The sequence below is a fragment of the Pyrus communis genome, chromosome 17, assembly GCF_963583255.1.
Source record: "Pyrus communis chromosome 17, drPyrComm1.1, whole genome shotgun sequence".
NCBI classification, from domain to species: Eukaryota; Viridiplantae; Streptophyta; class Magnoliopsida; order Rosales; family Rosaceae; genus Pyrus; species Pyrus communis.
Genome location: NC_084819.1, coordinates 21,029,222 through 21,057,055, shown reverse-complemented (window position 1 = coordinate 21,057,055; position 27,834 = coordinate 21,029,222). Strand labels below are relative to the sequence as shown.

General features: G+C 37.1%; 4 protein-coding genes, 1 non-coding gene and 1 pseudogene across 5 annotated transcripts; 2 read left to right on the top strand and 4 right to left on the bottom strand.

The window, feature by feature from the left end:
• Positions 1 to 508: 508 nt before the first annotated feature.
• Positions 509 to 3,909, bottom strand: LOC137722758 (rust resistance kinase Lr10-like). Its single transcript, XM_068461840.1, has 2 exons — positions 2,945 to 3,909; positions 509 to 2,835 (listed from the first exon to the last, which is right to left on the bottom strand). The coding sequence occupies exons 1-2, from the start codon at positions 3,774 to 3,776 to the stop codon at positions 1,703 to 1,705; spliced, it is 1,965 nt and encodes a 654-aa protein (XP_068317941.1). The 5' UTR covers positions 3,777 to 3,909; the 3' UTR covers positions 509 to 1,702.
• Positions 3,910 to 4,212: 303 nt separating this feature from the next.
• On the top strand, positions 4,213 to 6,996 carry LOC137722757 (uncharacterized). Its single transcript, XM_068461839.1, has 4 exons — positions 4,213 to 5,077; positions 5,191 to 5,214; positions 5,316 to 5,342; positions 5,509 to 6,996. Exons 1-4 carry the CDS (start codon positions 4,366 to 4,368, stop codon positions 6,882 to 6,884), a joined length of 2,139 nt encoding a protein of 712 aa, XP_068317940.1. The 5' UTR covers positions 4,213 to 4,365; the 3' UTR covers positions 6,885 to 6,996.
• A 10,076-nt stretch (positions 6,997 to 17,072) lies between these two features.
• Positions 17,073 to 20,118, top strand: LOC137722756 (receptor like protein kinase S.2-like). Its single transcript, XM_068461838.1, has 2 exons — positions 17,073 to 17,307; positions 17,572 to 20,118. The coding sequence occupies exon 2, from the start codon at positions 17,818 to 17,820 to the stop codon at positions 19,990 to 19,992; it is 2,175 nt and encodes a 724-aa protein (XP_068317939.1). The 5' UTR covers positions 17,073 to 17,307; positions 17,572 to 17,817; the 3' UTR covers positions 19,993 to 20,118.
• A 280-nt stretch (positions 20,119 to 20,398) lies between these two features.
• Positions 20,399 to 21,942, bottom strand: LOC137722218 (uncharacterized; annotated as a pseudogene).
• Positions 21,943 to 23,286: 1,344 nt separating this feature from the next.
• Positions 23,287 to 24,198, bottom strand: LOC137721818 (uncharacterized). Its single transcript, XM_068460828.1, has 2 exons — positions 23,996 to 24,198; positions 23,287 to 23,545 (listed from the first exon to the last, which is right to left on the bottom strand). The coding sequence occupies exons 1-2, from the start codon at positions 24,112 to 24,114 to the stop codon at positions 23,320 to 23,322; spliced, it is 345 nt and encodes a 114-aa protein (XP_068316929.1). The 5' UTR covers positions 24,115 to 24,198; the 3' UTR covers positions 23,287 to 23,319.
• Positions 24,199 to 25,140: 942 nt separating this feature from the next.
• TRNAM-CAU (transfer RNA methionine (anticodon CAU)) lies at positions 25,141 to 25,212 on the bottom strand. Its single transcript has one exon. It is a non-coding gene; the product is annotated as a tRNA-Met (tRNA).
• Positions 25,213 to 27,834: the final 2,622 nt, after the last annotated feature.

Here is a 27,834-nt window from a genome sequence, read left to right as displayed (position 1 = left end):
ATGACGTGAATAATTGGTGAATTAACGCGTTATATGAAAAAATATACATTTCCCATTTGGTCTTGGCAGAAATTGTGGTGCGATTTCTGCAATGAGAATTCTCTTCGAATTCTTTTTGTGAAGCTTTTGAAATTTTTTTAATTATGTCTATTTATCGTACATGATACAGTCAGTTTTTGTCAAGTACTGTTTGTGTTTAATTTGAAATAAAAAGAATTAAAATGATTTATGACTACACGATTTATGATAAACGAACACAATTAAAATTCTCTGAAAGCCGAACAAAGAATATCCGGAGATAATCCTCATTCCGATTTCTGGATGAATTTGTCAAAGTCCCGTGTTGTCTCCTACTATGAAATTCAAACATGTCACATGGGCTCAACGCGCTTAGTTTAAATGATTGTGGACCTTTCATCTATTTCCAATTAGTTTTGAAGTCAATACTTGCATTCTATTTATAAGAGCGGACTATTCAAGTGTTTGCAACATGTGCTTTCATGTCATTTGATATGTATTGTTTACGTGTGCTGCCACACATGAGATAAGGGATGTGTGTTGCGAGCATAATTTTCAAATTGAGAACGCGTTTATGTAACCGTAATTAAAATAGAGGAATTGGATTGATGATGAATTGAATTGAGAAGGAGTCAGAATCAGATTCATGTTGAAGTTATTTACTTAAATGTTCTGAAATCGGAGTAAAATTGAAACGAAATTCATATAAATTGTATACTAATTCACCTGAATCGGAATAGAAGTTAATATGATTACTAAAATGCTCTTATTCTCTTTTTTATTTGTTTCCCATATTTTTTTTTAATAATATTTTCATTAGTTATTTTTATTAATTTGATTAAAGTGAAGAGTTAAAATGGGAGAGAGAGGGAGTTGTTTATATGCCGGAAATGGTGAGGCGGTGAGTCAAGCAAACAAACTCTCGTAATCACCACACCTCGCTTTCATCTTCCCCAGCAGAAGATAAAAACTCCTCCCTCCCCTTTACCCCTCGCTTTCATCTTTCCCAATCAACCTACCCCATAATCACCACCCATCCTACCTGCCAAGTAATTCAATTTCAAGATTTTCTAGATTTTGAGTGATTTCTTCACTGGATCTGTGGGTTTATTATCCGTGGTTTGGGTGATTTGAGGGTTGGGTTTTGTAAGGCAGTGGCAGGGGAGTAAGGCATGGCTACACGGGGAGATGGAAGGTGTGGCGCAGGCGATGAAGGTGAAGCGCAGGAGCGATGGAAAGGAGTACTGAAGGTGAAGGGCATTTTGGGAAGAATAATTTGATTCCGGATGGAGCCTTCTCCCCGGAATCCAAATACTACCTTCGTCCAGGTAATCCAATTCCGGTGATATCAGGAATTGAATTCCTGATTTTACGCGGGCCCACATAACTGTACATTCCGCTTAAATTGGTAAACGAAAGAATAATCAGGAATGGGGAATGACTCCCATTCCGCCACACGCCCTGAGATTTTAAAGCTTTGCGAACAGTTTAAAAGATGTGGCATTTCCATCCATTGTCAATTGGTTTTACGATGGATTCTCACATTCTAATAGACCGTTCTAACCGAAAACATGGTAAAATGATAATTTACTAGCCACCAGGCAGTAAAATTTTATTAGAAAGCTCTTGTAATTGTAGTGCTACTTTTACAAATATGCAGGACACAATTATTTAGTGTGACTAGTTAACTTGACAGTGTTGTTCTCGGTTGATCTGTCTGTGCACTTGTGGAAGCAAATGGATTTGGTGGCATGCTCAAGTTTTCAGAGCCTCCTTCTAGCATTCTAACAACTGCTTTCATGGGAGGGCGATTCACCGGGTACCACTGGATGCACCAAAGTGCCACAATCACTAGTTTCTTAGCAATCTGAGTGTCCTCATCGGTATCTAGCTTCAAATCCAACTCTTCTCCTTGAACGAGACGATTGTAGACCAACTCTGGAAAGTAGACCTCATTGTTGCCAGAAGCAAGAGCAGTTTCCTTCCTAGCTCCAACAATCTCAAGCACCAGCATCCCGAAACTGTACACATCTGACTTGTGTGACACGTTCCCAAAGTTCCCGTTAAACACTTCTGGTGCAATGTAGCCCACGGTGCCTCTAGCAGCTGTCATAGATACGATACTGTCTTCTTTGGAACACAGTTTAGCCAGACCAAAATCCGAGATCTTAGGACTGAAATCATGGTCTAACAGTATGTTACGAGGCTTGATATCGAAGTGGAGGATCATGCGGTCGCACCCTTGGTGAAGATACTCGATTCCCTTCGCTATACCATTGACGATGTTATGAAGTTTCTGCCAATCAAACAAAGTGTTATTGGATTGATCTTTAGATGTGATGAAGTTCTCTAGGGACCTGTTTGGCATGAGCTCGTAAATAAGCGCACGTTTGCCTACTTCGGCAGAAAAACCTAGTAGACGAACCACATTGACATGATGAATTCTGCCAATGGTTCCCACTTCATTAACAAAATCTTCTCCATTTCCTTTCGAGTCAGCGAGGACTTTTACGGCGACTGGAACTCCATTAATTGGAAGCTCTCCACTGTAAACGCTTCCGAAACCTCCTTCACCTAACTTTTTCTTGAATCCATTTGTCATCTTTTTAATATCGGCGTAGGAGTATCTCGTTGGTACGTGAGATTTGTGATCCTTCAGGAACCTTTCAACTTTGAGTTGATTCTCTTTCTCCTGTACGCTCTTTGATCGTTTTACATGGAAAAAAAATACTACTGCTGCCACCGCTGATATAAGAGCAAATGAAGCTACGCTCGCTCCCAAGATAATCGACGTCCTACTTGATGCATGGCCTGAAACTACAAGGAGAAAAGTTAAACAAAATGAGTTGAATTGAGGAAACAAAGTAAATTTTTCCAGGATATATGTTGCAATTTCTGAAGCGAAATGTAAAGGTCGGGGAAGTACCTTTTTGCTGTTGTGGAGGATATTGTGGAGGATACTGAACGACGGAATAAGAACGATAGCACTGCAACTGATTGCTGCTGCTATTGGGCTCGCAATATCCCCCACAGTATTGGCATGATGGGAAATTATACCATGGTTCCCATTCCAGCCACAGAAAACTGTCCAAGTCACACGCGTATCTGTTGTAATTAGCATCCACGCTTCGTAACGGAAGATATTGGAGTTTTCTCCAAGTGCTACAAGTTGGCACAGGCAAATCAGTGACAGAAGCATGGGGTGGAAAAGCCAGAACTTGGTGCCCTGGGACACTGAGACAGCTGATAGGAAAGTAGTTCGCATTGAAGGTTCTGGTCAAGTTTTGATCTGTGGAACAGTTTAATAATGTAAGATTAGTTAATGAATCCCGGTTGAAACACAGGTAATCATGGGACCGGTAATCATAGGAGATATGAAAGAGCTGAGATGAGTTGCTGGAGATGGTAAAGTTAAGAAGGCGTCTGGGGAGGCAACCATTTGCATCGTAGACGCGAAACTGTTTCCATTCGTAATCTATTGTTCGTATTGGAAACAGTCCTGATGACGATGAGAGCTGAATCATTGTCTTGTTTTGCAAGCAAGAAACCTCAAACTGTGGATGGCCACAGTGTGGGGGATCGTCTTTTAGGCGAAAGGGAAACTTGATAACGGGACCATGATCCCTACACCGTGAAATTGGGCAGTCAGCGCCATGATCATCGGCTGCTGCTTTGCTTGGTACAACATTAATGGCCGTGGCGAAGAAAATTACAAGCAAGAAAAACAGAGGTTGGAGGAGTTGGCTATCGATATTCATCTCTACTCTGTCGGCAGAGCCAAAGGCAGTTATTCTCAAAGTTTTTGCCTTGTTGTAAGTTTGCACATTATTTGGTGTCCACCCATTGCCTTATCACTTGACTATTGTTTGGTGTCCACCCATTGCCTTATCACTTGACTAGTCTTGGTCATCTCATCAATCACTGTCTGTCTCTGTAATTAAGCATTCTCCAAAAGTGCTTTCAGATCACCAAAAGCGCTTCTGACTATGTTTGACACAAAAAGTTAAAAGTGCTTCTTGGTTAAAAAAAGTATATGAAGTACTTTATGGAAGAAGCACTTGCTATGTGGTTCTTTTGGGAAACACTTTTTTCCAAGATAAACTTACAATTTTATTATAAATTTCAATGTGCTTCTAATGGAAATCTTTTACTAGAAGTGCTTCTAAGCATAAGTGCTTTTTAAAGAAGAATTTCCAAGCAGGGGAAGTTTCTTGGTAAGTTTAAGCAACTAAGTTTCTAGCTTAACCAAAAGTCCATGTGAAATATGCAGAATCCGTCCTAAATAACAGGACAATTTTTCATTCTTTTTCTTCCTCCTCAGTTCCGTTCATCTTATCGCTTACTACAATGCTGAGAAGAATCCGGTTACTAGCATGTGTTATAGCTATCAGCTTTGTAGTGTGTCATGATGCTAAGGAAGAAGAAAACTGTCGGAGGCATGCTTCATGTGGAGATCTTCTAGACATTCGATACCCTTTTAGACTGAGAAACGGTTCTGAAGTTAATTGCCCCAGCTATCCACCTATCCAGTTATCGTGCGAGCATAATCGAACCACCTTGAATCTCTTCAATGCTACATATTATGTCAAAGCGCCAATCAACTATGAGAATGGTACAATCCATGCTGTGGATCCTGGCTTGCTAAACGACACTTGCCCTTTTAGGCCACTCAACTTGTTAACGTTTGGTCATTTCAGCCAATATCCATTCGGCCAACCTCCATATGGACTTCGGCCAGTTGGTGATTACACTTTTATATCCTTCTTCGATTGCTTGTCACCCGTTGAGTCTCCGCATTACGTAAAAATCAACTGCAGTACTACCAACTCATCATCTGCTACAACCTCATATTCTTATATTATGGTGAAAGATGGAGTGGACGATCTTCAGCCCTCTTGTAATCTGACCGGATTCTTTTTTGTTTCCTCTGACATCACACAAGTTGGAAGTGGCCTTTCATTTTCTTTCATCCGTGATCATTTGAGAAGCGGTATAGAGCTTTATTGGGATGGATATCTCCTCGACAGTTACTGCTACGACCGATACCAATCCCTCCACTGTGAGTATGGTTTCATCACTTTGGCGAACAGTCACTAATTCAAGTTAATTTTATATGAATTAAAATGAAGATTTTTTCTTCAATCTCTAACTGACACTAATGAACTTTTGCAGGTTTCGGTGAAGGCATGAAGCGCGGTAAGTTTTGACTAGCACCACATTTTCTAATAGCTAATGTTGTTATATTGCTCTTAAAATTGCTGAGTTTAATCTTTTCCCTTCGTTCTGTTTTCACACAGATCTCCTAGAAGCCGCCAAGATCATCGGTAAGTCTTTTTCAAGAATGTTTATGTTCTTTAACTAGCTGAAATTAAATTCCAAAGAATATAGATATATAAAAGTAACACTTGCTTGTATTGCGTGGTGGATTTTGAAAATTGAAGTTCCAATGACAGGATGAACTTCTAATACCCTCCTGTGTTCTTATGGCAGGGGCGTTTCTGATGGCGCGAATGATACTCGGCGTTGTTATTTTGTTGGGTTTCTGTTGCTACAAACTGTACTGGAAAAAGTTCCCAAAGCATGCAGCAGTAGAAGAATTCTTGCTTGCTTGCAAGAATCGAATAACAAGGTATTCATTTTCGGATATCATGAAAATGATGATTGAATTAAAAATTAAAGTCAGTCAAAAAGGCTTTTGGAAAAAGCTCCTGAATGATGCAGTTCAAAAGTTCTTGGATGCATGCAAGAATGTTAGAAGAAGAAAGTACTTTTATTCAGAATTCAAGATGATTGTAGTTTCTTTAAAACAACTAAGTCAAGGAGTCTATTCGAAAAAATTCCGAAAGGACGAGGCAGTTGAAGAATTCTTGGATGCATACAAGAATCTTATGCCCAGAAGGTATTCATATTCAGATATTAAGAAGATTACAATGGCTTTCAAAGATAAACTCGGACAGGGGGGCTTTGGTTCCGTCTTCAAGGGAGAGCTGTCGGATGGTCATCTTGTTGCAGTCAAGATGTTGAGTGGATCCAAAGGTGAAGGGCAAGATTTCATCAATGAAGTTGCCACAATTGGAAGAATCCATCATGTCAATGTGGTGCAACTAATTGGATTCTGTTCTGAGAGATCGAAAAGAGCTCTTGTTTATGATTTCATGCCTAATGGATCCCTCGAAAAATATATATTTTTGGAGAAAGAAAAAGGCGTTGTTCTTGGTTGGGATAGAATGCACGAGATAGCTCTCGGGGTGGCTGGTGCAATCAAATATCTACACGAGGGATGTGATATACAAATTCTGCACTTCGACATCAAACCCCACAACATTCTTCTTGATGAGAACCTCAATGCTAAAATCTCCGACTTTGGTCTTGCAAGATTTTACCCTAGAGATCATAACACTCTTTCTCTTACTGCTCCAAGAGGCACGATGGGATATATAGCTCCAGAAATGTTCTACAGAAACCTCGGAGGCGTTTCGTACAAAGCTGATGTTTATAGCTTCGGAATGTTGCTAATGGAAATGACCAGTCGGAGGAAGAACTTGAATGCACATGTACAAAATTCAAGCCAAATTTACTTCCCTTCCTGGATTTATGATCAACTAGAAAAGGGATTGAGTGTTGAAATTGTTGATGCCTGTGAGAATGATAAGAAAGTAGCCAAGAAGATGATCATGGTTGCATTGTGGTGCATACAACTGAAGCCGGCGGATCGCCCTTCCATGAGCAAAGTCGTAGAGATGCTTGAAGGTGAAGTCGAAGCCTTGCAGATACCTCCGAAGCCTTTCTTCTGTCCCCAAGAGATGCCGATGCAAGATCCGGTTGATGACACGGACAGTGAAGAGGATACGATCTCCATGGTATAAGGGAAATACAATGCCGAATCAATCTTTGTAATTTTCGAAACTCCGCGTTGGTGTGGTGGATTCTTAGCCTTTTATATGAAACATTTTAAATTAATCTCAAGTTTTTTCGTGAGCTCTTAACTCAAATGAATGAATGATGATATTGGAATAGGATGAATATATGCAGCATATACAAGTACAACTCAACTCAACAAGAAACCGCAGTCTCTTGCACAACTTTTCAAAGTAGTTAAACGTAAGCGAACCCGTAAACAGGAGACTGCCAGTTTGTAAAACCCTTCACATAGAGGTGCATGGGGGAGTCGACGGAGTTACAAAATCTTATATCAGACTACCATAACTTCCGACTTCAACCTATTTCCCTGTGCACACCATCTATAAGAAACTCTAAGGTTACATGCTTTCGAAAAAGGAACAAAAGGAGAAGAAAGAAGACAACACATTAATTCTCTGTTCATCTTTTCATCCTCCGACCTCAGCGACCTTTCTATGCTTGATTTGCCCTGTCCCGGGGCACTGCATCTCTGTCCAGCTTCTAGCCACCATCATTTCACCTACGATGAACAAAGAGAGAATCACATCCGAGTTCACATCATGTGGATTTGATAGTGTTACGTGTGAAACGCCGATGCACATATGAAATGAGGATGAGACGCTATTTGTAAATGTGTCATTTATACGCGTCAAAAGATTATAGCACTAGCAAAAGATTCAGTGAACACTAACAAAAAATCCAGTGAACACTAGCAGAAAATACATATACCTGCTGCTGCTGCTTCACTCTGCAGAAATAGCGCCCAGTTCATTCTTTGCGGTTGACAGAAAATAAGCCTTGGCGTCTCCAAGCGACAGCTTACTGAAAGAATCAAGGAAACTGTTTCCGTAACTAATCACTGCAATATGAATATCAAGCACAATTGACGTAGTATTAAACATATCACTGAAGTTCACCCAAAAAAAAAAAAAAATTATCTGCAACGGAAAGGCGTCATCTCTGCTACCAACTATCTTATCTGCATGACAATGTTTTTAACCTAGTACTAACGGGGGCATTCCACACATAAAGGATACAACATGAGCTCTCACAATGTCACCCTGGCGAAAAGACGAAAGCATATCTGCTTTGTCAATTTCGGTGGCTCTTACATCTTGAAGCCTGTTGATAGAAACAGCTTATAAACCAAATGACGTTTTGAAAACGAAACAGAACAGCAACTAACTTCACTAGACAAGCTACAACCGAATATGCACAAGACAAATGCAACGCCTATGTGGTCATTATTCAAAAGGAATACTGCATATACCGCTCAGACTTCGTGCCAAGACACATAATATCAGCTGAAGCCATCCTTTCCATCACTTTGGTAACCTGCTATGATGAAAGAAACGTCGGCAAGATTTACATACACGAATCAGTCCAACAATCTGCTTCATGATTGGAGAAAGTGAGCTATGTTATGCAATGATCTTGTTGATGATCCCTTACTCTAGCAATGACGACTGATCCAGGATCTGGAATGGAACCATGGGCCTTGTGATCCCTTACTTCCACAGTGGGTCTCTACATAACCACAACAATCAATCGATATCATCAACGGAAATTCGAAGACCACCATATCATACAAGTTCATAAAATCAATACTACGTTAAACAAACAACAGAAAAAGGAAATGGGAATTGAAGAGTTCTTAACTTTATTTTCTCCTTAATTTAGTAAAGCACTTCAAAGATTCATAATTTAGTGAGTGTTCCGGATTGCTTCATGAAGGGCCAAAAGTGTTTTCTACCAACCAAAGCGCTTATAAGTTGGCGCTTTTTTCAGAAGTGCTTCCTAAAAAGCACTTGGATTTTAGTAAAAATATGAACGTGCATATTAAGAACTGCACAAAAATTGAAAAGATTGTTCTTTTTGGAGTACCGTAAATGGTCAAGGCATCGAAAGCATGCAGAACTGGGAAAAGGAAAACAAGATATCAAAAGACATCATGCGTATGATATGATCAAATATTCTAGTCACATTCACACTGGAGTGATGAAAAAGAAGCAAAGAGGACAAACACATGATGCTTTCCCTCAGAAACCCTATCAAAATATTCTCTCGTCCAACTCAACTCTTCCATTTGACTCATTAAACTCCCTGGCCAAAAGTCTGATGACAAAAACACATGTAACATTTGGAATCGTGTGCATTTTGGGTGAGAGCAACTGAAAGCAAAAAAATTCTGCTTTTGCTTGCATTGTATTGTTAATTTGTTGTTGTATTATTTGTATGTCTACATTGTCAAAAAAGTTCCGAGATTTCTGAAAATTTTAAATATGGTTTCACGTGCTCAAAGTTACAAAAAGGAGGGCTTTTCTGCAATATTGTATTGCATGTTAAAAATCCAATTTAAAAATAGAAAAAAAAATTCAGTGTACCAGTAATACAGCTAGATGCACCAAGTATCATAATACAAGCAATTGAAATTTCTCTTTAAGGATCAAATTATTTGTATTACGACACTTACTGTACAAAGACCGTGTTCCTAACACACTGAAAGATCTGTTAAAAGTAAGCTTTTTCGGTCAACAACCTAAAAAATAAGCTGATCAGTCAATGGCCTGCTTTGGTACTGAGGTGATTCTGAAAAAAACTAGGATCTGTTTTTGTGTTTGGTAAACATTCAACTTCAGCTTTTTTTCACAGTTTTTGGTGAAAAAAAAGCCAAAAACAAGAAGCTGCAAAACTCAGCTTTGAAAAATCGGCTCTTTGTCACATCTGTTTTACATAAAAGTTTTACATAAATGTTTATTACTCGGAAATTTGGAACGAGTTGAAACGGGTTTTGAATCACTTATTTTATGCTCAATTTTTTATAGATACGTAGTCCTTAGTATAATGCTGCTCTCTTTGGCATGTGGAGAAGTTTAAATGTGTGGCAGTTTGTAATTATGGGAGTATTGTTACAGTGGAATCTCATGCATAGGTAAGTTTTTATTTCTTTTTTTTTTTGAGTTGAGCGATCGTGTTAGTAAGTTAGATGTTAGATTAGCCAATACGAAATTCAAACTCACGCCGTTATACAAAGGTACAACATATTTCCATCACAATTGAAAATGGCCACTTGCATGCATAGATAAATTCGTTTTCAAGTTTTGGGGCCAATCCGAATTTAAGTTTAAGTTTGTGCCCCAAAAACCTCTATTTAGGATGCATACTTAAATGGCCTATGTCTGCCCCCAAAAACTTAAGCCCGGCCCAAAAAGTTGTTGTGAAACAAACAAACACGACAAAATGCGAGCTGGTTGAAAATAAGAGTGAGCTATTGATAGTGGATTGCCTCCTGGTTGGACAGGTTTTCTTCCTTTTAACTTGCGTATTCCGGATTCAAAAGCTACCATCTTCATCTTCATCTTCATGGCAAATATTAATATCACTTGTAATCACGAAACAATATAGCTTTGAATAATAATACTAATATCGCTAGTAATAAGAAGAAGAAAAAAGTAGTGAACTACAATAAAAAGTAGAAAAGAAGACCTGAAAGTTGAAATCGATGTATTTCGTATTAAATGCTAGTTTGGTATTGTTGTACTTTATAAAAAAAAATTAAAAAAAAAAAAAAAAAAAAACTGTTTCTATTGTGCTGTGAGAATAAAAAGTAGTAAAATAAAATTGTTGAGTGTTTGGTAAACTTTTTTTTGTAAAAGTGTTTTTAACAAAAAAAAAAAAAAAATATATATATATATATATATCTTAATGTTTGGTAAATTTTTATATAAAATTGCTGTAAATATGTTAAATGACTATGGTATTTAATGTGGTATAATAATTACCAATAAGAATAATACAGGGACAAAGATTGTAATTTTGTAAAATATGCGGAACTATACTTGTCATTTGAAAATGTCTTTGTTCACTATGCTTTGAAAAAAACAACATTTTTTTAGAAATATGGTAAACTCTACATCTGATTTTCTATATTTTTCTACTATCATTGATAACATTTAAAAAAAAAAATACATCTTTTTATTTTATTAAATACGTTCTAGATTTTTTTTTAATAAGCCAAAACTCCAAACCAGCCGGTGTCTCTTTGTCTTTTGGTCTAAATGCACCTATCAACTATTATCGTCATTGAATAGTCTGTTCAAAGTCTTCCAAGGAAACTTGTAAGTAATTTCATCCAAACTCCGTACTCCATACTCCATTGGTGTGAATAATTGGTCAATTAATGCGTTATGTGAAAATAATACTGTTGGAACCTCCAGTCCCACATCGGACAGAGGGAGAAAAGAAGAGTGCTTTAAATAGAAATACCCCTCTCTAACTAACATCGAGACCTTTTGTGATAAAACCCCACACCTGAGGATTGTGCAGGTGGTTAAGTGGGGACAGTATCGGTGTTGTTGGAGTGGGTGTTGTTGGAGTGTGCAGGTGGTTAAGGTCGACGGGCCGAGGGCCCACTCCAACAACACCGATACTGTCCCCACTTAACCACCTGCACAATCCTCAGGTGTGGGGTTTTATCACAAAAGGCCTCGGTGTTAATTAGAGAGGGGTATTTCTATTTAAAGCACTCTTCTCTTCTCCCTCTGTCCGATGTGGGACTGGGGGTTCCAACACTCCCCCGCACGTGAGACCTCACTTATGGGTCACACGTGAATTTCCACACATCGGCAACCACGTGGAGCCATGTCGGGACTCACCCAATCACGCGGGGCCAATGGGGACCCACCCAAACACGTGGCATCTTTGGCCTACGTGGACAATCACGCGGGGCCAATGGGGACCCACCCAATCACGTGGCAGTACGGGCCCGTCCCCTGGCTCTGATACCATGTGGAAATTTTCAGGTCGACGGGCCGAGGGCCCACTCCAACAACACCGATACTGTCCCCACTTAACCACCTGCACAATCTTCAGGTGTGGGGTTTTATCACAAAAGGCCTCGGTGTTAATTAGAGAGGGGTATTTCTATTTAAAGCACTCTTCTCTTCTCCCTCTGTCCGATGTGGGACTGGGGGTTCCAACAAATACATTTCCCATTTGGTCTTGGCAGAAATTGTTGTGCGGTTTCTGTATGGACTTGTCAAAATCCTAGCATCATTATGCGTGTTGTCTCTTATTATGAAATTCAAACGTGTCGAATGGGTTCAACGCGTTTAGTTTTAACTAGCCTTCATGCAGAATGTATTTTTAAAATTACAACGTGCTACTCGCGAGTTATATATTTTAGATATATTTAGATACGTAAATTGATAAAAGAAAAGTCAAATATTTGAAGTAAATGAATAATTTTAGATCATGCTAGAAATCCCTCATAAACCAATTAAAGCAATTAAATTCACATAATAAAATTGTTCTCTATAAAATTTACATTAAGAATAAAGAAAATAATATTTAATAAACAATTGATTGAATCATATTATTGCTAGCTTATTGTGAGGCTAAACTCATTCCTTCCCCCTTAGTGTAGATAATATCATTTATTAAAAAAAAAAATTGACAATTAATTTAATCATATTATTATCCGTGTGCGAAATACTTTTTTTATAACCGGCATTACACGCCTCTTAAGATGTTTTAAACGTGTTTAAAATAGAGAAAATAATATTTAACAAATAATTGATTGAATCACGTTATTGCTAGCCCATTGTGAGGCTAAGCCCACCCCCCTCCCCCTTAGTGTAGATAATATCTTTTGTTAAAAAAAAAAACCAATCATTTGATAACTTATTTAATCACATTGTTATCCGCTTGCGAAAAACCTTTTTTATAACCAGCATTACACGCCTCTTAAGATGTTTTGAACGTGTTTAAAAATAAAAAAATTGAATTACATTATTGCTAGCTTATTGTGATGTACTAGTTAAAAAAACACCAAAAAGTAAATTATTAAGAAATACTATTAAAATGACAAAAATGCCCCTATCTTATTTAATGTATGATTTTGGAATGCCTTTGAAGTTTTTTGTCCAAATATTTTTGTTGAAGCATGGTGACACCAAATCATTATTCACATTTTCCATTCTCTTTATATAGAATAGATAGATAGATAATTGTGAACTTTTTATCCATTCTATATTGGTTTTGAGTTTGATGATTATATTCTATTTATAAGGGGCTATTCACGTGTTGGCAACGTGTATTTCTACGTCACTTGATATGTATTGTTTACGTGTATCACCACAAGGGAGATAAGGAGTTTGTGTTGGGAGCGTAAATTTCAAATCGAGATATTTAAGTTTCGCTTAACAGTTTAGGTAGGATTTGTGATCATTTAGGAACCTTTCAATCTTCATTTGATTCTCTTTTTCATCTCTCCAATTTGGTTGTCTAACTACATGGTGGAAGAGTGTAGCCTGTAAAGCACATGCAACGCACAGTCAAGTTGCTCTCGCAGTGGATCTCTCTCTTACGACTACCTCATTGCCGAAAACAAAACAAAACAAGCTATGCTCCCTCCTATGATGATATCCCCAGTTAATCTTTGACCGTCTGTCTAAAACTTCAACACCGTCGACATTTCGTAGTGGAAAATAAATTTCTCTAATCAACATAATGCAAGCTGTAACTGGCACTGAATCTAAAGAAGTGGAGGGTAGAACACCCAGAAGTTGATACCGAGGGACACAGAGACATGTGATGGGCATGAAGTTCTTATCTGGATCGAAAATCCCTATGTTGAAGTTCCGTAGCTCATCCAAATAATTGGCCTCTGGAAGTTTTTGGTGAATGGAGCAATCAGTGTAAATCCCGTAATAACTTAAAAGTTGAAAGAGTGACAGGCTGCAGATAGCTCCATTCAGCCATTAAAATTTTGGACAGGGTTTCTTTTAGTCATGGAACATGTTTACTTACCTGGAAATTTGGTGAGAGTTAGAATGGATTTTGAATCACTTAGTCCTTCTTAGTACTGGTTTAGTACTAAAGTGATTTTATAAAATGTGAGTATCAAAAAAAAGTGTTTGGTAAATACTTAAAAATAACTTATTTTTATAGTTTTGGATGAAAAAAAGCTGAAAACGTGAAGCAGAAAAAATGAGCTTATTCTCACGCACATTAGAAGCAGTTTTTTTTCAAAGCACAACAATACCAAACCAACCCTTAGTCTTGTGCAGCATCTCTCTTTGAGCAGTCTACATGTGTGGCAGTTTGTAATTATGAGAGTATCGCCACAGTAGAATATTATGCATTAAAGGCTTTTTAGTCAAAATGATCCCTGAGATTTACATAACTCCTCACTTTAGTCCATGAGATTTGGAATCGATAGAATTGGATCATGAGTTTGTCCACAATCAATCATTTTAGCCATTCTGTGAAATAGCTCCATAAAATAAGGATAAAATGACAAAAATGGAACTCTCCATTGACTCTTTTAAAAGTGGAACTCTCCATAGACTTTCTGTCATCTCATCTTTAGTTGAAATTGATGTATTTGGTACTAAGAGCTTCGAAATACTTTTCATTGGACCTGACATTCGTGTTGTGGTTTTCGTGTTTGTGTCGTTTTTTGTGGCATACCCCGATATCTTAACAGGTCGTGTCGAGTAACACATGTTAAAGTAAACGGGTAATATGACCTGACCCGAATCGACCCATTAATATTATCAAATAATAATATGACCTAACCCATTATCCGTTAAAGAAAATATATTTTAATTCAATAGATAATGAAAATGAAAAACATAATTTGACCTAAAAGAAATGCAAAACATAATACTAAATTAGTGTATACATATTACATTGTCACATAAATATTATTTCAAAACATAAAAATAAAAAATAAAAAAATATTTGTCTTTCAAGTATTATGTACCCCAAAATAGAAGCCTAATGAAAAACCATTAGTACATTACCACAAAATGCCAAATGTTCAAGGATATGCAAAATAAAGGGAATTGGTTTTTCATGAGAATTGGAGTGTTTTAAAAATCTAAACGACTATATAATAATCGTTTATATGTGATTTTACATTTTTCAGACTTGTACATTAATGATTATGATTTTTATTTATTTTGAACTCCCTTAAAAATACTAGTCACGAGGGTTTGTATGGTTTTAAAAACTCAAACGATGATGTACCCATCCTCAAAGTGTAAAGGATGCGTTCATGTGTGTTTACATTTTTTTTTTCTTCACATTTTTCGTTCTTGTAAATTAATATTATAATTTTTTTAATGTGTTTGATATTTTTAAATTACTTGATGTTTTATTTTTAAGGGTAAATTACATTTTACCCCCTCAAGTTTGAGGTCAATTTCAATTTTTTACAACATCTTTAAAACATTTCAATTTCATACATTTACTTATCATTTTATTTTAATTTCATACAACTGTTAAAAAATATATTAAATTAACTGTTAAGTGATGACATAGCAAATATAAGATTCTCATTTGTGCTTACATGACTGCTACATTTGTGCCATGTAAATAAACACTTAATAAAAAAAAAAATTAAAAATTAAAATAATTAATTAAAAAAAAGTATTTAAAAAAAACCAAAACCCCATTTCGTCTTCCCCACCCGATACCCTTCCATCCTCTCCACCAACAACCCGCCCCCCCCCCCCCCCCCCAACACCCCCTTCGTCATCTCCACCCGAGCACCCTCTTCCCGCATTCCCCATCACCCACTCCTTGCCAACCCGAGCCACCCTTTCTCCGATCAACGACCTCCGATGGTCCTGGAATTCATGGCCGCTGTGAAAATCCGAGTGCGGCGCCCTCGTCATCCCTCTCAACATCATGTGCACGCCATTGATGCGGCAAGCCGAGCTCCCAATACACCCCTATGACCCAGTCACTTGCCTCTGATGCTGCGCCGTTTTGAACCCCTACATCCGCGTCGAGTACCCTTCTCGCATCTGGTTCTATCCTTCTGCCACCACAAGAACTCATTCTCTCACTCTTACTCCAACATCGGCGAGACCAACCTCCCCGCCGAGCTTTTTCCGACTTACTGCGCCGTCGAGTACGCCAAAACCGCCCATGGAATTCCCAATTCTGGCTCGAATTCCCAGAATTGGGCAAATGGGTTGTCGTCATACTCGTCCTTGTCGTCGGAGGCGGCTTCATCGGTGTCGAATGGGGATTCAAGACGGGTGAGGCCGGCATTTGTGGGTTGATTGCGATGGGAGCGGAGATGGTGGAGTGGGAGATGGGTTTCTGGGTTTGTTCGAACTGTTTTTTTTTTAATAATAAAAATAGGGTCAATATTATAATATTTTTAATGTATAAAAATTTATTTTTTTTCACCCAGTACAAATTTGGCAGCCACATAAGCTCTTAACGAATCAATGGATGAAAAATGTAACGATACATTATATTAAAATAAAATAGTACGTAAGGTATGAAAGTAAAATATTTTGAAGATGTTGTATAAAATTGCAATAAACCTCAAACTCGAGATAGTAAAATGTAATTTACCTTATTTTTCATGTGTTTTATAACTTTTTTTAATCTCACTTTTTAGTATAAAAATAAATAAATTTTAAATTTTTTAAATTTACATAGAATAATAATACAATAATACATATTTAGTACACAATATATATATATATATACACATACACATACATATATATATATATATATACACACACTATGGTTTTTGTATTTTATAGTAAATTTTTTTAATAGTTTAAAAAATTAAAGGAAATTTTAACGAAAATTCCGCAGTACTGTTCATTTTAACGAAAAATCATATTTTTACACTAAAAAGTCAATCCTGGTACTATTTATTTTACCCTTTATTTTGTCCTTATCGCTAAAACTCAAAAGTTTTCAAACATTTTTTAATTAGTTTTCCTAAAATTAAAATCATCAAAATAATTTTTTTCTTAACGTGTCAAAATGGATTATCAGCTTGTCACCCTTGTATAAACATGTTAAAAATCCGTTATTAACGAGTTTTTATCGTATGACTTAATTAGTTATCGTGTTGATCCAAAATCCTTTATTTTCATATTATTTATATGTTATGTGTAACGAATTATGTAATAAAAATTCAGGTATACCCTTCAACTTTAAATTATTAATTCGTTGAATGTTGGTGTCTCTTTGTCTTTTGGGTTAAAATGCACCTGTCAACCATCATTGTCATCGAATAGTCTGTCAAAGTCTTCCAAGGAAACTTCCAAGTAATTTCATCTGGACCAAGATTGTCTCTCCTCCCACTTTACATCACCTGCAAATCCTTAATGCTCTAGATTTTGAAATCTCATCAACAGCACTAAGGCATCTTTCAACCCAATTTTCCTGACTTTTTCTGCTACCTCCCCCTCCTATCTGCCTTCCTGACTCTTCCAATTTTCCTAAACTTCACCTCCCGCCGATTCGATTTCTAGGTCACAATCACAACAAAGTTGATCATCTAAACTTTTGCAACTCTGTCCTTATGCCATTTTACACCACTGCATCTTCCTTGGGTCTTCCCAGGTCTGTGTTCTATGTTTTTTTTTTTTTTTTTTGTTGCTTGTTTTTGCTATAGGATTTGTATTTTTTTTTTTTTAATAACGTGTTAGGGTCCTCTTTTTCTGATTGAACGTGTCCCATTATTTGTTTTTATAGAGTAATTGAGAACAATTTTAAAGTATACAAAAGTTTTAGTACTATTTAATTAAAGCCCCCCATCCTACTCCATAAAGAAACAAAATTTGAGATGATGATTTTTTCTCTCCTGTATCTTTTTCTCTATTGCAGATAGGATGGAAAGTGATTGATTCTGATGATTATAGGCTATGAGTTTGAATGTAAGCGATGACCACTATAGATGAAGAGAGGAAGCCAAGTTATTGTTATTGCAAAAGCAGCTATGCCATACATAGAAATTGCAGAGGCCAATTTATTGTTATTTTGGACTTCTTGAGTCTGCATTACCAGAGGCTTAATTGAAAATTTTGCTTCTATTGTAAGTACAAGAGATTGTAGGCAAAGTTGTTATAGAAAATGATGATTGAGATAAAAATTAAAGTCAGTCAAAAAGGCTTTTGGAAAAAGCTCCTGAATGATGCAGTTCGAAAGTTCCGAAAGGACGACGCAATTGAAGAATTCTTGGATGCATATAAGATTCTTATGCCCAGAAGGTATTCATATTCAGATATTAAGAAGATTACAATGGATTTCAAGGATAAACTCAGAGTGGGGGCCTATGGTACCGTCTTCAAAGGAGAGCTGTCGGATGGTCTTCGTGTTGCAGTAAAGATGTTGAGGAAATCCAAAGGTGATGGGCAAGATTTCATCAATGAAGTTGCCACAATTGGAAGAATCCATCATGTCAATGTGGTGCAACTAATTGGATTCTGTTCTGAGAGATCGAAAAGAGCTCTTGTTTACGACTTCATGCCTAATGGATCCCTCGACAAATATATATTTTCGGAGAAGGAAACAGGTGTTGTTCTTGGTTGGGATAGAATGCACGAGATAGCTCTCGAGGTGGCTGGTGCAATCAAATATCTACACGAGGGATGTGATATACAAATTCTACACTTCGACATCAAACCGCACAACATTCTTCTTGATGAGAACCTCAATGCTAAAATCTCCGACTTTGATCTTGTAAGATTTTCCCCTAGAGATCGTAACACTCTTTCTCTTAGCGGCGCAAGAGGCACGATGGGATATATGGCTCCAGAACTGTTCTACACAAACCTCGGAGGTGTTTCGTACAAAGCTGATGTTTATAGCTTCGGAATGTTGCTAATGGAAATGACCAGTCGGAGGAAGAACTTGAATGCATGTGTAGAAAATTCAAGCCAAATATACTTCCCTCTCTGGATTTATGATCAACTAGAAAAGGGATTGAGTGTTGAAATTGTTGATGCCTGTGAGAATGATAAGAAAGTAGCCAAGAAGATGATCATGGTTGCATTGTGGTGCATACAACTGAAGCCGGCGGATCGCCCTTCCATGAGCAAAGTCATAGAGATGCTTGAAGGTGAAGTCGAAGCCTTGCAGATGCCTCCGAAGCCTTTACTCTATCCCCAAGAGATGCTGATGGAAGATCCGGTTGATGACACGGACAGTGAAGAGGATGCGATCTCCATGGAAGTAGTTCCTCTAAAACAACTGAGTCAAGGAGTCTATTCGAAAAAATTCCGAAAGGACGAGGCGGTTGAAGAATTCTTGGATGCATACAAGGATCTTATGCCCAGAAGGTATTCATATTCAGATATTAACAAGATTACAATGGATTTCAAAGATAAACTCGGACAGGGGGGCTTTGGTTCCGTTTTCAAAGGAGAGCTGTCGGATGGTCATCGTGTTGCAGTCAAGCTGTTGAGTGGATCCAAAGATGAAGGGCAAGATTTCATCAATGAAGTTGCCATAATTGGAAGAATCCATCATGTCAATGTGGTGCAACTAATTGGATTCTCTTCTGAGAAATCGAAAAGAGCTCTTGTTTACGACTTCATGCCTAAAGGATCCCTCGAAAAATATATATTTTCAGAGAAGGAAACAGGCGTTGTTCTTGGTTGGGATAGAATGCATGAGATAGCTCGTGGGGTGGCTCGTGCGATCGAATATCTACACGAGGGATGTGATGTGCAAATTCTACACTTTGACATCAAACCTCACAACATTCTTCTTGATGAGAACTTCACTGCTAAAATTTCCGACTTTGGTCTTGCGAGATTTTCCCCTAGAGATCATAACACTCTTTCTCTTACTGCTCCAAGAGGCACGATGGGATATATAGCTCCAGAAATGTTCTACAGAAACCTCGGAGGTGTTTCGTACAAAGCTGATGTTTATAGCTTCGGAATGTTGCTAATGGAAATGACCGGTCGGAGGAAGAACTTGAATGCACATGCACAAAATTCAAGCCAAATTTACTTCCCTTCCTGGATTAATGATCAACTAGAAAAGGGATTGAGTGTTGAAATTGTTGATGCCTGTGAGAATGATAAGAAAGTAGCCAAGAAGATGATCATGGTTGCATTGTGGTGCATACAACTGAAGCCGGCAGATCGCCCTTCCATGAGCAAAGTCGTAGAGATGCTTGAAGGTGAAGTCGAAGCCTTGCAGATGCCTCCGAAGCCTTTCTTCTGTCCCCAAGAGATGCCGATGCAAGATCCGGTTGATGACACGGACAGAGAAGAGGATACGATCTCCATGGTATAAAGGAAATGCAATGCCGAATCAATCTTTGTAATTTTCGAAACTCCGCGTTGGTGTGGTGGATTCTTAGCCTTTTATATGAAACATTTTAATTTAATCTCAAGTTTTTTCGTGAGCTCTTAACTCAAATGAATGAATGATGATATTGGAATAGGATGAATTTATGCAGCATATACAAGTACAACTCAACTCAAGAAGAAACCAGAGTCTCTTGCACGATTTTTCAAATTAGTAAAACGTAAGCGAACCCATAAACCGGAGACTGCCAGTTTGTAAAACCCTTCACATAGAGGTGCATGGGGGAGTCGACGGAGTTACAAAATCTTATATCAGACTACCATAACTTCTGAGTTCTGACTTTAGCCTATTTCCCTGAGCACACGATCTATAAGAAACTCTAAGGTTACACGCTTTCGAAAAAGGAACGAAAGGAGAAGAAAGAAGACGAACACATTAATTCTCTGTTCATCTTTTCATCCTCCGACCTCAGCGACCTTTCTATGCTTGATTTGCCCTGTTCCGGGGCACTGCATCTCTGTCCAGCTTCTTGCCACCATTGTTTCACTTACGATGAACGAAGATAAAATCACATCCGAGTTCACATCATGTGGATTTGATAGTGTTACTAGTGAAACACCGATGCACATATGAAATGAGGATGAGACGCTATTTGTAAATGTGTCATTTATACGCGTCAAAAGATTATAGCACTAGCAAAAAATTCAGTGAACACTAACAAAAAATTCAGTGAACACTAGCAGAAAAAACATATACCTGCTGCTGCTGCTGCTGCTTCACTCTGCAGAAATAACGCCCAGTTCATTCTTTGCGGTTGACAGATAATAAGCCTTAGCGTCTCCAAGCGACAGCTTACGGAAAGTATCAAGGAAACTGTTTCCGTAACTAATCACTGCAATATGAATTTCAAGCACAATTGACGTAGTATTAAACATATCACCGAAGTTCACCCAAAAAAAAAAAAATTATCTGCAACGGAAAGGCGTCATCTCTGCTAACAACTATCTTATCTGCATGACAATGTTTTTAACCTAGTACTAACGGGGGCATTCCACACATAAAGGATACAACATGAGCTCTCACAATGTCACCCTGGCGAAAAGACGAAAGCATATCTGCTTTGTCAATTTCGGTGGCTCTTACATCTTGAAGCCTGTTGATAGAAACAGCTTATAAACCAAATGACGTTTTGAAAACGAAACAGAACAGCAACTAACTTCACTAGACAAGCTACAACCGAATATGCACGAGATAAATGCAACGCCTATGTAGTCATTATTCAAAGGGAATACTGCATATACCGCGCACAGACTTCGTGCCAAGACACAAAATATCAGCAGAAGCCATCATTTCCATCACTTTGGTAACCTGCTATGATGAAAGAAACGTCGGCAAGATTTACATACACGAATCAGTCCAACAATCTGCTTCATGATTGGAGAAAGTGAGCTATGTTATGCAATGATCTTGTTGATGATCCCTTACTCTAGCAATGACAACTGATGCAGGCTCTGGAATGGAACCATGGGCCTTGTGATCGGTTACTTCCACAGTGGGTCTCTACATAACCACAACAATCAATCGATATCATCAACGGAAATTCGAAGACCACCATATCATACAAGTTCATAAAATCAATACTACGTTAAACAAACAACAGAAAAAGGAAATGGGAATTGAAGAGTTCTTAACTTTATTTTCTCCTTAATTTAGTAAAGCTCTTCAAAGATTCATAATTTAGTGAGTGTTCCGGATTGCTTCATGAAGGGCCAAAAGTGTTTTCTACCAACCAAAGCGCTTATAAGTTGGCGCTTTTTTCAGAAATGCTTCCTAAAAAGCACTTGGATTTTAGTAAAAATATGAACGTGCATATTAAGAACTGCACAAAAATTGAAAAGATTGTTCTTTTTGGAGTACCGTAAATGGTGAAGGCATCGAAAGCATGCAGAACTGGGAAAAGGAAAACAAGATATAAAAAGACATCATGCGTATGATATGATCAAATATTCTAGTCACATTCACACTGGAGTGATGAAAAAGAAGCAAAGAGGACAAACACATGATGCTTTCCCTCAGAAACCCTATCAAAATATTCTCTCGTCCAACTCAACTCTTCCATTTGACTCATTAAACTCCCTGGCCAAAAGTCTGATGACAAAAACACATGTAACATTTGGAATCGTGTGCATTTTGGGTGAGAGCAACTGAAAGCAAAAAAATTCTGCTTTTGCTTGCATTGTATTGTTAATTTGTTGTTGTATTATTTGTATGTCTACATTGTCAAAAAAGTTCCGAGATTTCTGAAAATTTTAAATATGGTTTCACGTGCTCAAAGTTACAAAAAGGAGGGCTTTTCTGCAATATTGTATTGCATGTTAAAAATCCAATTTAAAAATAGAAAAAAAAATTCAGTGTACCAGTAATACAGCTAGATGCACCAAGTATCATAATACAAGCAATTGAAATTTCTCTTTAAGGATCAAATTATTTGTATTACGACACTTACTGTACAAAGACCGTGTTCCTAACACACTGAAAGATCTCTTAAAAGTAAGCTTTTTCGGTCAACAACCTAAAAAATAAGCTGATCAGTCAATGGTCTGCTTTGGTACTGAGGTGATTCTGAAAAAAACTAGGAGTTGTTTTTGTGTTTGGTAAACATTCAGCTTCAGCTTTTTTTCACAGTTTTGGGTGAAAAAAAAAGCCAAAAACAAGAAGCTGCAAAACTCAGCTTTGAAAAATCGGCTCTTTGTCACATCTGTTTTACACAAAAGTTTACCAAACACTATAATACTGCTTTTTTTCTTTCCAAAGCACTTTTACAAAAAAGTTTACCAAACACTCTGCTGCTTTATTTCACAGCTGTTTATTCTCACAACACAGCAAAAGTAGTTTTTTTTCAAATGACAGCAATACCAAACCAGCCCAATAAAGGAACAAAAAAAGCACCTCCATAAAATCATAATCTCATCCGCATAGGGAGTAAGATCACTTTGCATTAACAAAAGTAGAACTACTGCATTAATCCCTTTTTTCTATCTTGGATTCAAGAACTTAATTAATTACGGATTTTTTACAACACTTTGGTGTATGAAATGCACTAGTATTTGAACGTTAAGAAACTCAAAATCCACCCATATTAATTTAACCGTTTAGTGCTTCGGTGCATTGTAGAATTTTTGTTTAATTACATGCCCTTCATGTTTAAACATAAACTAGAAGCAAATTAACTAGAAGCTACAGGAATTAATGGAAGATGGCTAGCTTAATTAGTTAATTAGTTAATTAGTTAAGATGATGAAGATGATATGATCATGAAGAATCGAATTTGTAGTGTTTATCAATAGCAACTGAGACGTCCCATGTGCAACTGAGTCCCTTGGGAATGGTCACAAGGTCTCCAGCACCAAACTCTACAAACTCCTCATCAGATGACGACGAGCCTTTTCTAGGGTAAACCTTCACCTTGCCTTTCAACAGATAACATGTCTCCGCTGCATCAAACTTCAATGTGTACTTCCCCGGTGGACATCCCCATCTGATTACACAAAGTAATATCTCCATTCAGAATCTCGAGTTCGAAAGTATAGCTAACAAATTAATTGCCAAGATTTCAAAAGGACGGATCAACTAAATGGTCATGAAAACAACATATGTGGTTAGACCGGCCATGTTTGAGTGGCCGGTCCTCAATTCGGACACGAGTTTGAATCTCTATCCTGATGTATTAGCCAGCTAAAGTACTTTGAGAACCAATGTTCAAAAGTATAACTGGCAAATTAATTAAGCGTGTCAAGACTTCAGAGAGACGGACAAGCTAGGAAACATATATTGTACTCATGAAAAACAACATATGTGGTTAGACCTCTCCCCGTGTTAGAGTAGTTTAGGTTATTGTTTTTGTTAAAGCAAATGTTCAGGAAGACAAACGAACTTTACAACTGATGATCTCGCTATGAGAGAGCTAAGAGAAATTAACATTACTTACTTGGGCCATGAGTTAATACCCAACTCAGATAATCGTGAATTGGAAGGGTTGCTTTCTACTACGATTCTTAGATTGGGAAGTGCTTCTGCAGAAGTACTTGATGATGTTGTTGCTGCCATGAGAGAAGGAACAGGAGAACTGAGAGGAGAGGAGGAAGAAGACGAAAGAGATAGCTAAGAGGAATGGCTGAGAAAGGAGTTGTAGGCTCGTTGGCCTACTCGTGTTTATAATATAAGCTTTTTAGCCAAAAGGTTATTGAGATTTGTCTGACTCCTTAATTTAGTATGTGAGATTTGAAATTAATAGAAGTGATTCATGAGATTATCTAGCATCAATCATTTTGGTCCTTTAGTAAAAAAGTATGTTAAATAAGAATCCAAATGACAAAATTACCCTCAATATAATAAACAATAGACCAAAATGATTTGACAAAAGTTGAGGGTATTTTTATCATTTTGTCCTTATTTTATGAAAACTTTTCACAGAATGACCAAAATGATTAATTGTGGACAAACTCAGGGACCAATTCTATCAATTTCAAATCTCAGTAATCCGAATGAGGAGTTATGCAAATTTTAAGGATCATTCTAACTAAAAAGCCTTATATATATAAACGATCGAGAGAGAGGAATCTTTACATGAACATTTTTTTTTATCGAGAATCTTGACATGAACTTAAAGCCAAAAGAAAAACTACAGGAAAAAGCCTTATAAGCAAAAATTGTATTTACAGATTGCTCGTTTTGATGTGTTTTTAAAATAACCGAAAGCGTTTTTGTTGAAAATGTTTTTAGAACTAATTTTTATTAAGCATGCAAGTAAATCCTGGAAAAACTCTTTAAGTGTTTTTGAAACCCAAAAATATTTTCTTTAAAAACGATTTCAATCATTTTAAAAATACATCTAAACGAAATGCGGTCATGTGTTTCTCATAATCTGTTTATGATGTATGAAGTTTGACAAAAAGTGCTTCTCCTCGAGGATAAATACAGAACCAGAAGATAAGTACAAAAGTGCTTCTGGGAAAGAGAGAAAAATCCAAAAAGGCCCTACTTAAAAAGGCAGAAGATAATGTACGAAAGTGCTTTTGGGATAGAAGAAAAAAGAATAGTCGAAAAATAGAACGCCACCGGAAGCCACTACTATATCAGAGCCAGGTTTCGATCCTGGGACCTGTGGGTTATGGGCCCACCACGCTTCCGCTGCGCCACTCTGATCCGTTGATGGTTAAGTACCATAAAATGTATTAAACTCTTTTACAATGTCTAGATAGAAAAGTGGGCTCCTAATTTAAAAAGCCCAAGAATTATGATCAAATAAAATTATTTGTTTTGTGTTGTACCAAGTAAAATTAAATTATATTGTAATACCAGGAAATATTTCTAACCAAAATAATTAGGCCGGTTCAAAGAATATAATGGAAATTGGGTAATGCTAAGGAAATTAAATTTTTAGACCAAATTTTTGTAAACAAAATAACATGAAAGTTGATAATTGGATTATTATTTAATTGTTAATTAACGTGCTCATTTCTTATTATTGACACATCATTTAATTTATAAATTTAGTCTAACAATGTTTTTCTCTAGCATTAACTGTAAAAATTTATGAAAAATACATGCACTTAGTAAGAGAAATTATTAGGTTATTCTGTAGCACCAACTGGCTGCGATGAGTGGTGGTACTAATCTACTAGAAATTTGACACGTGTATAGTTAAAACAATTCGGCTTCTGCCGTCAACGCCCAAATCCTCCTACCGGATTCAAGCAAACACGCGATTACAAAGAAGGACCAGAGGCTGAATTAGGGTTTAGGGTTGAATTGGTTGCACCACTACTCAGGTATTGAAGAGGATCAAGAACAATGGAGCGGTGTTGCAATGAAAGCTTGTTGGTTAATTAGGAAAGTAGATCAAGAAAAGTTATGGAGCCCTAAAGGCTCTAATACTAAACCAAATCAAAAGAACAAAAAAAATTAGAAATTGATTTCGTCAATTATATTCAGAGAACTTTAACAAATAGCTCCCGATACTATTTACTTTAACGAAAAACCATATTTTTACACTAAAAAACCAATTATGGTACTATTTACTTTACCTTTTTATTTTGTCCTTATCGTTAAATCTCAAAATTTTCAAACCGTTTTCATTAGTTTTCCTTTATATTCAATGGATGATTACAACAAGTGCGGAGCACCCAAACTTTCAAGCGATTTGTTGGCTTCCAGTAAGGTCATCTTCAACTGAAGGCTAGCTAAAGGGCTCGTTTTAGCCCTCTGGCCCTCTAAGAAATTAATATTTTAATGAACAATGCAGGGCCATATTTGCCTCCGTCTCCAACCGAGGGCCATAGGGCTCGTTTTAGCCCTGTCACAAAAAACCGTCTCTAACCGAGGACCATAGGGCCAAACATAATTTATTATTTAAAAACTACAACTTAATTTCAAATCCAACGGCTAGGTGACGTCAGCATGATGTCAGCTACCAACGGCTAGTTGACGTCAGTTAGCCATTGGAAAATCATTAGCGAGCCAGCAAGAGGGTGGAGTCGAGAAAATTTGGACTCCATCATGATGTCTTGCATCATATTACACAATATGATAGTGGAGGATGAGCGAGATGGGTATATTGATCGAGAGTCCGATGATGACCAAGAAGATCCAAATAGGTCAAGAAGGGCTCATGCAAAAATATATGATGGGCCTAATTTTCCTTTCAATCCAAGAACTGGTATTATCTCTATAAATGAGTACATGAGGTACTATAGAATGATACGTTCTCGTGCCACAAACAAGTACCTACAACATGATCTTGTTGCACATCTTTGGACCAAAAGAAGCATGGGGTAGGCGTTTAAGTTTTATGTTGTTAAATGTTTTAAAAAATATCGTTTAAGTTTCATGTTGTTAAATGTTTTTTTTATGTTGTATAATTTGTATGTTGGTTAATGTTATTTAATGTTGTTTCATATTGTTTAATGTTGTTTCATGCTACTTAATTTAATTTAATGTTGTATAATGGCTTAGGAAGTTATAGGAAAAAAATATAATTTAAAAAAAATATGAAACAAATTTTGTGAAATAAAAGTTATAGGAAAAAAATAGAATTTAAAATAAAATGAAACAAATTTTGTGAAATAGAAGTTATAGGAAAATTTTTCTGGCCAGCCCTCTAGCGCTTTCAGATTTTGTGGGGCCCTCTCAGATTCCACGAGCCATTTGGCCTAGTCCTCGGTTAGAGACAGTTTTTGGGTTATTTTCGGCTCTCTGACCCTCTGGACGCTTCAGTTGGAGATGGCCTAACTCCCTCCACCACCATCTTCAATTAGCTAGCTAGGTTTAGATTTCTCCCATCTTCAAGGGGTGCTCCCAAAATTGAAATCTATTTGTGGCAGTGGCCATGTCTGTCGGAATGGTCTTCATTGTTAAAATTATGTATTGATGAACACAAATTGCAGGTGTAAAGAATGGAGGACTTAGCGATCGTTATGCCGGCCTCTTCGGTCTTGACCATTGCCAGAAAAATTCAACACCGTCTTTACTATGTAATTGGGCTTTAAGCCTTTAACGGCAGACACCAATTTGTTTTAATTATATAGGTGTCAAATTTCTAGCGGATCAATACCACCACTCAGCATTGTCAGCTGGTGCTACAATACTACCTAATAATTTCTCTGCTTGTAACGTACTTTTACTAATGGGAATTATGGGATACATTTCTTTTGACCAATAATAAAAGGAGCAAACTGCATTTCTTAAAATTAATTAATATCTTCCCATCTTTTCATTTTTCAACCATAAATGGAGTCATTTGATCCACAATAAAATGTTGAGGGACTC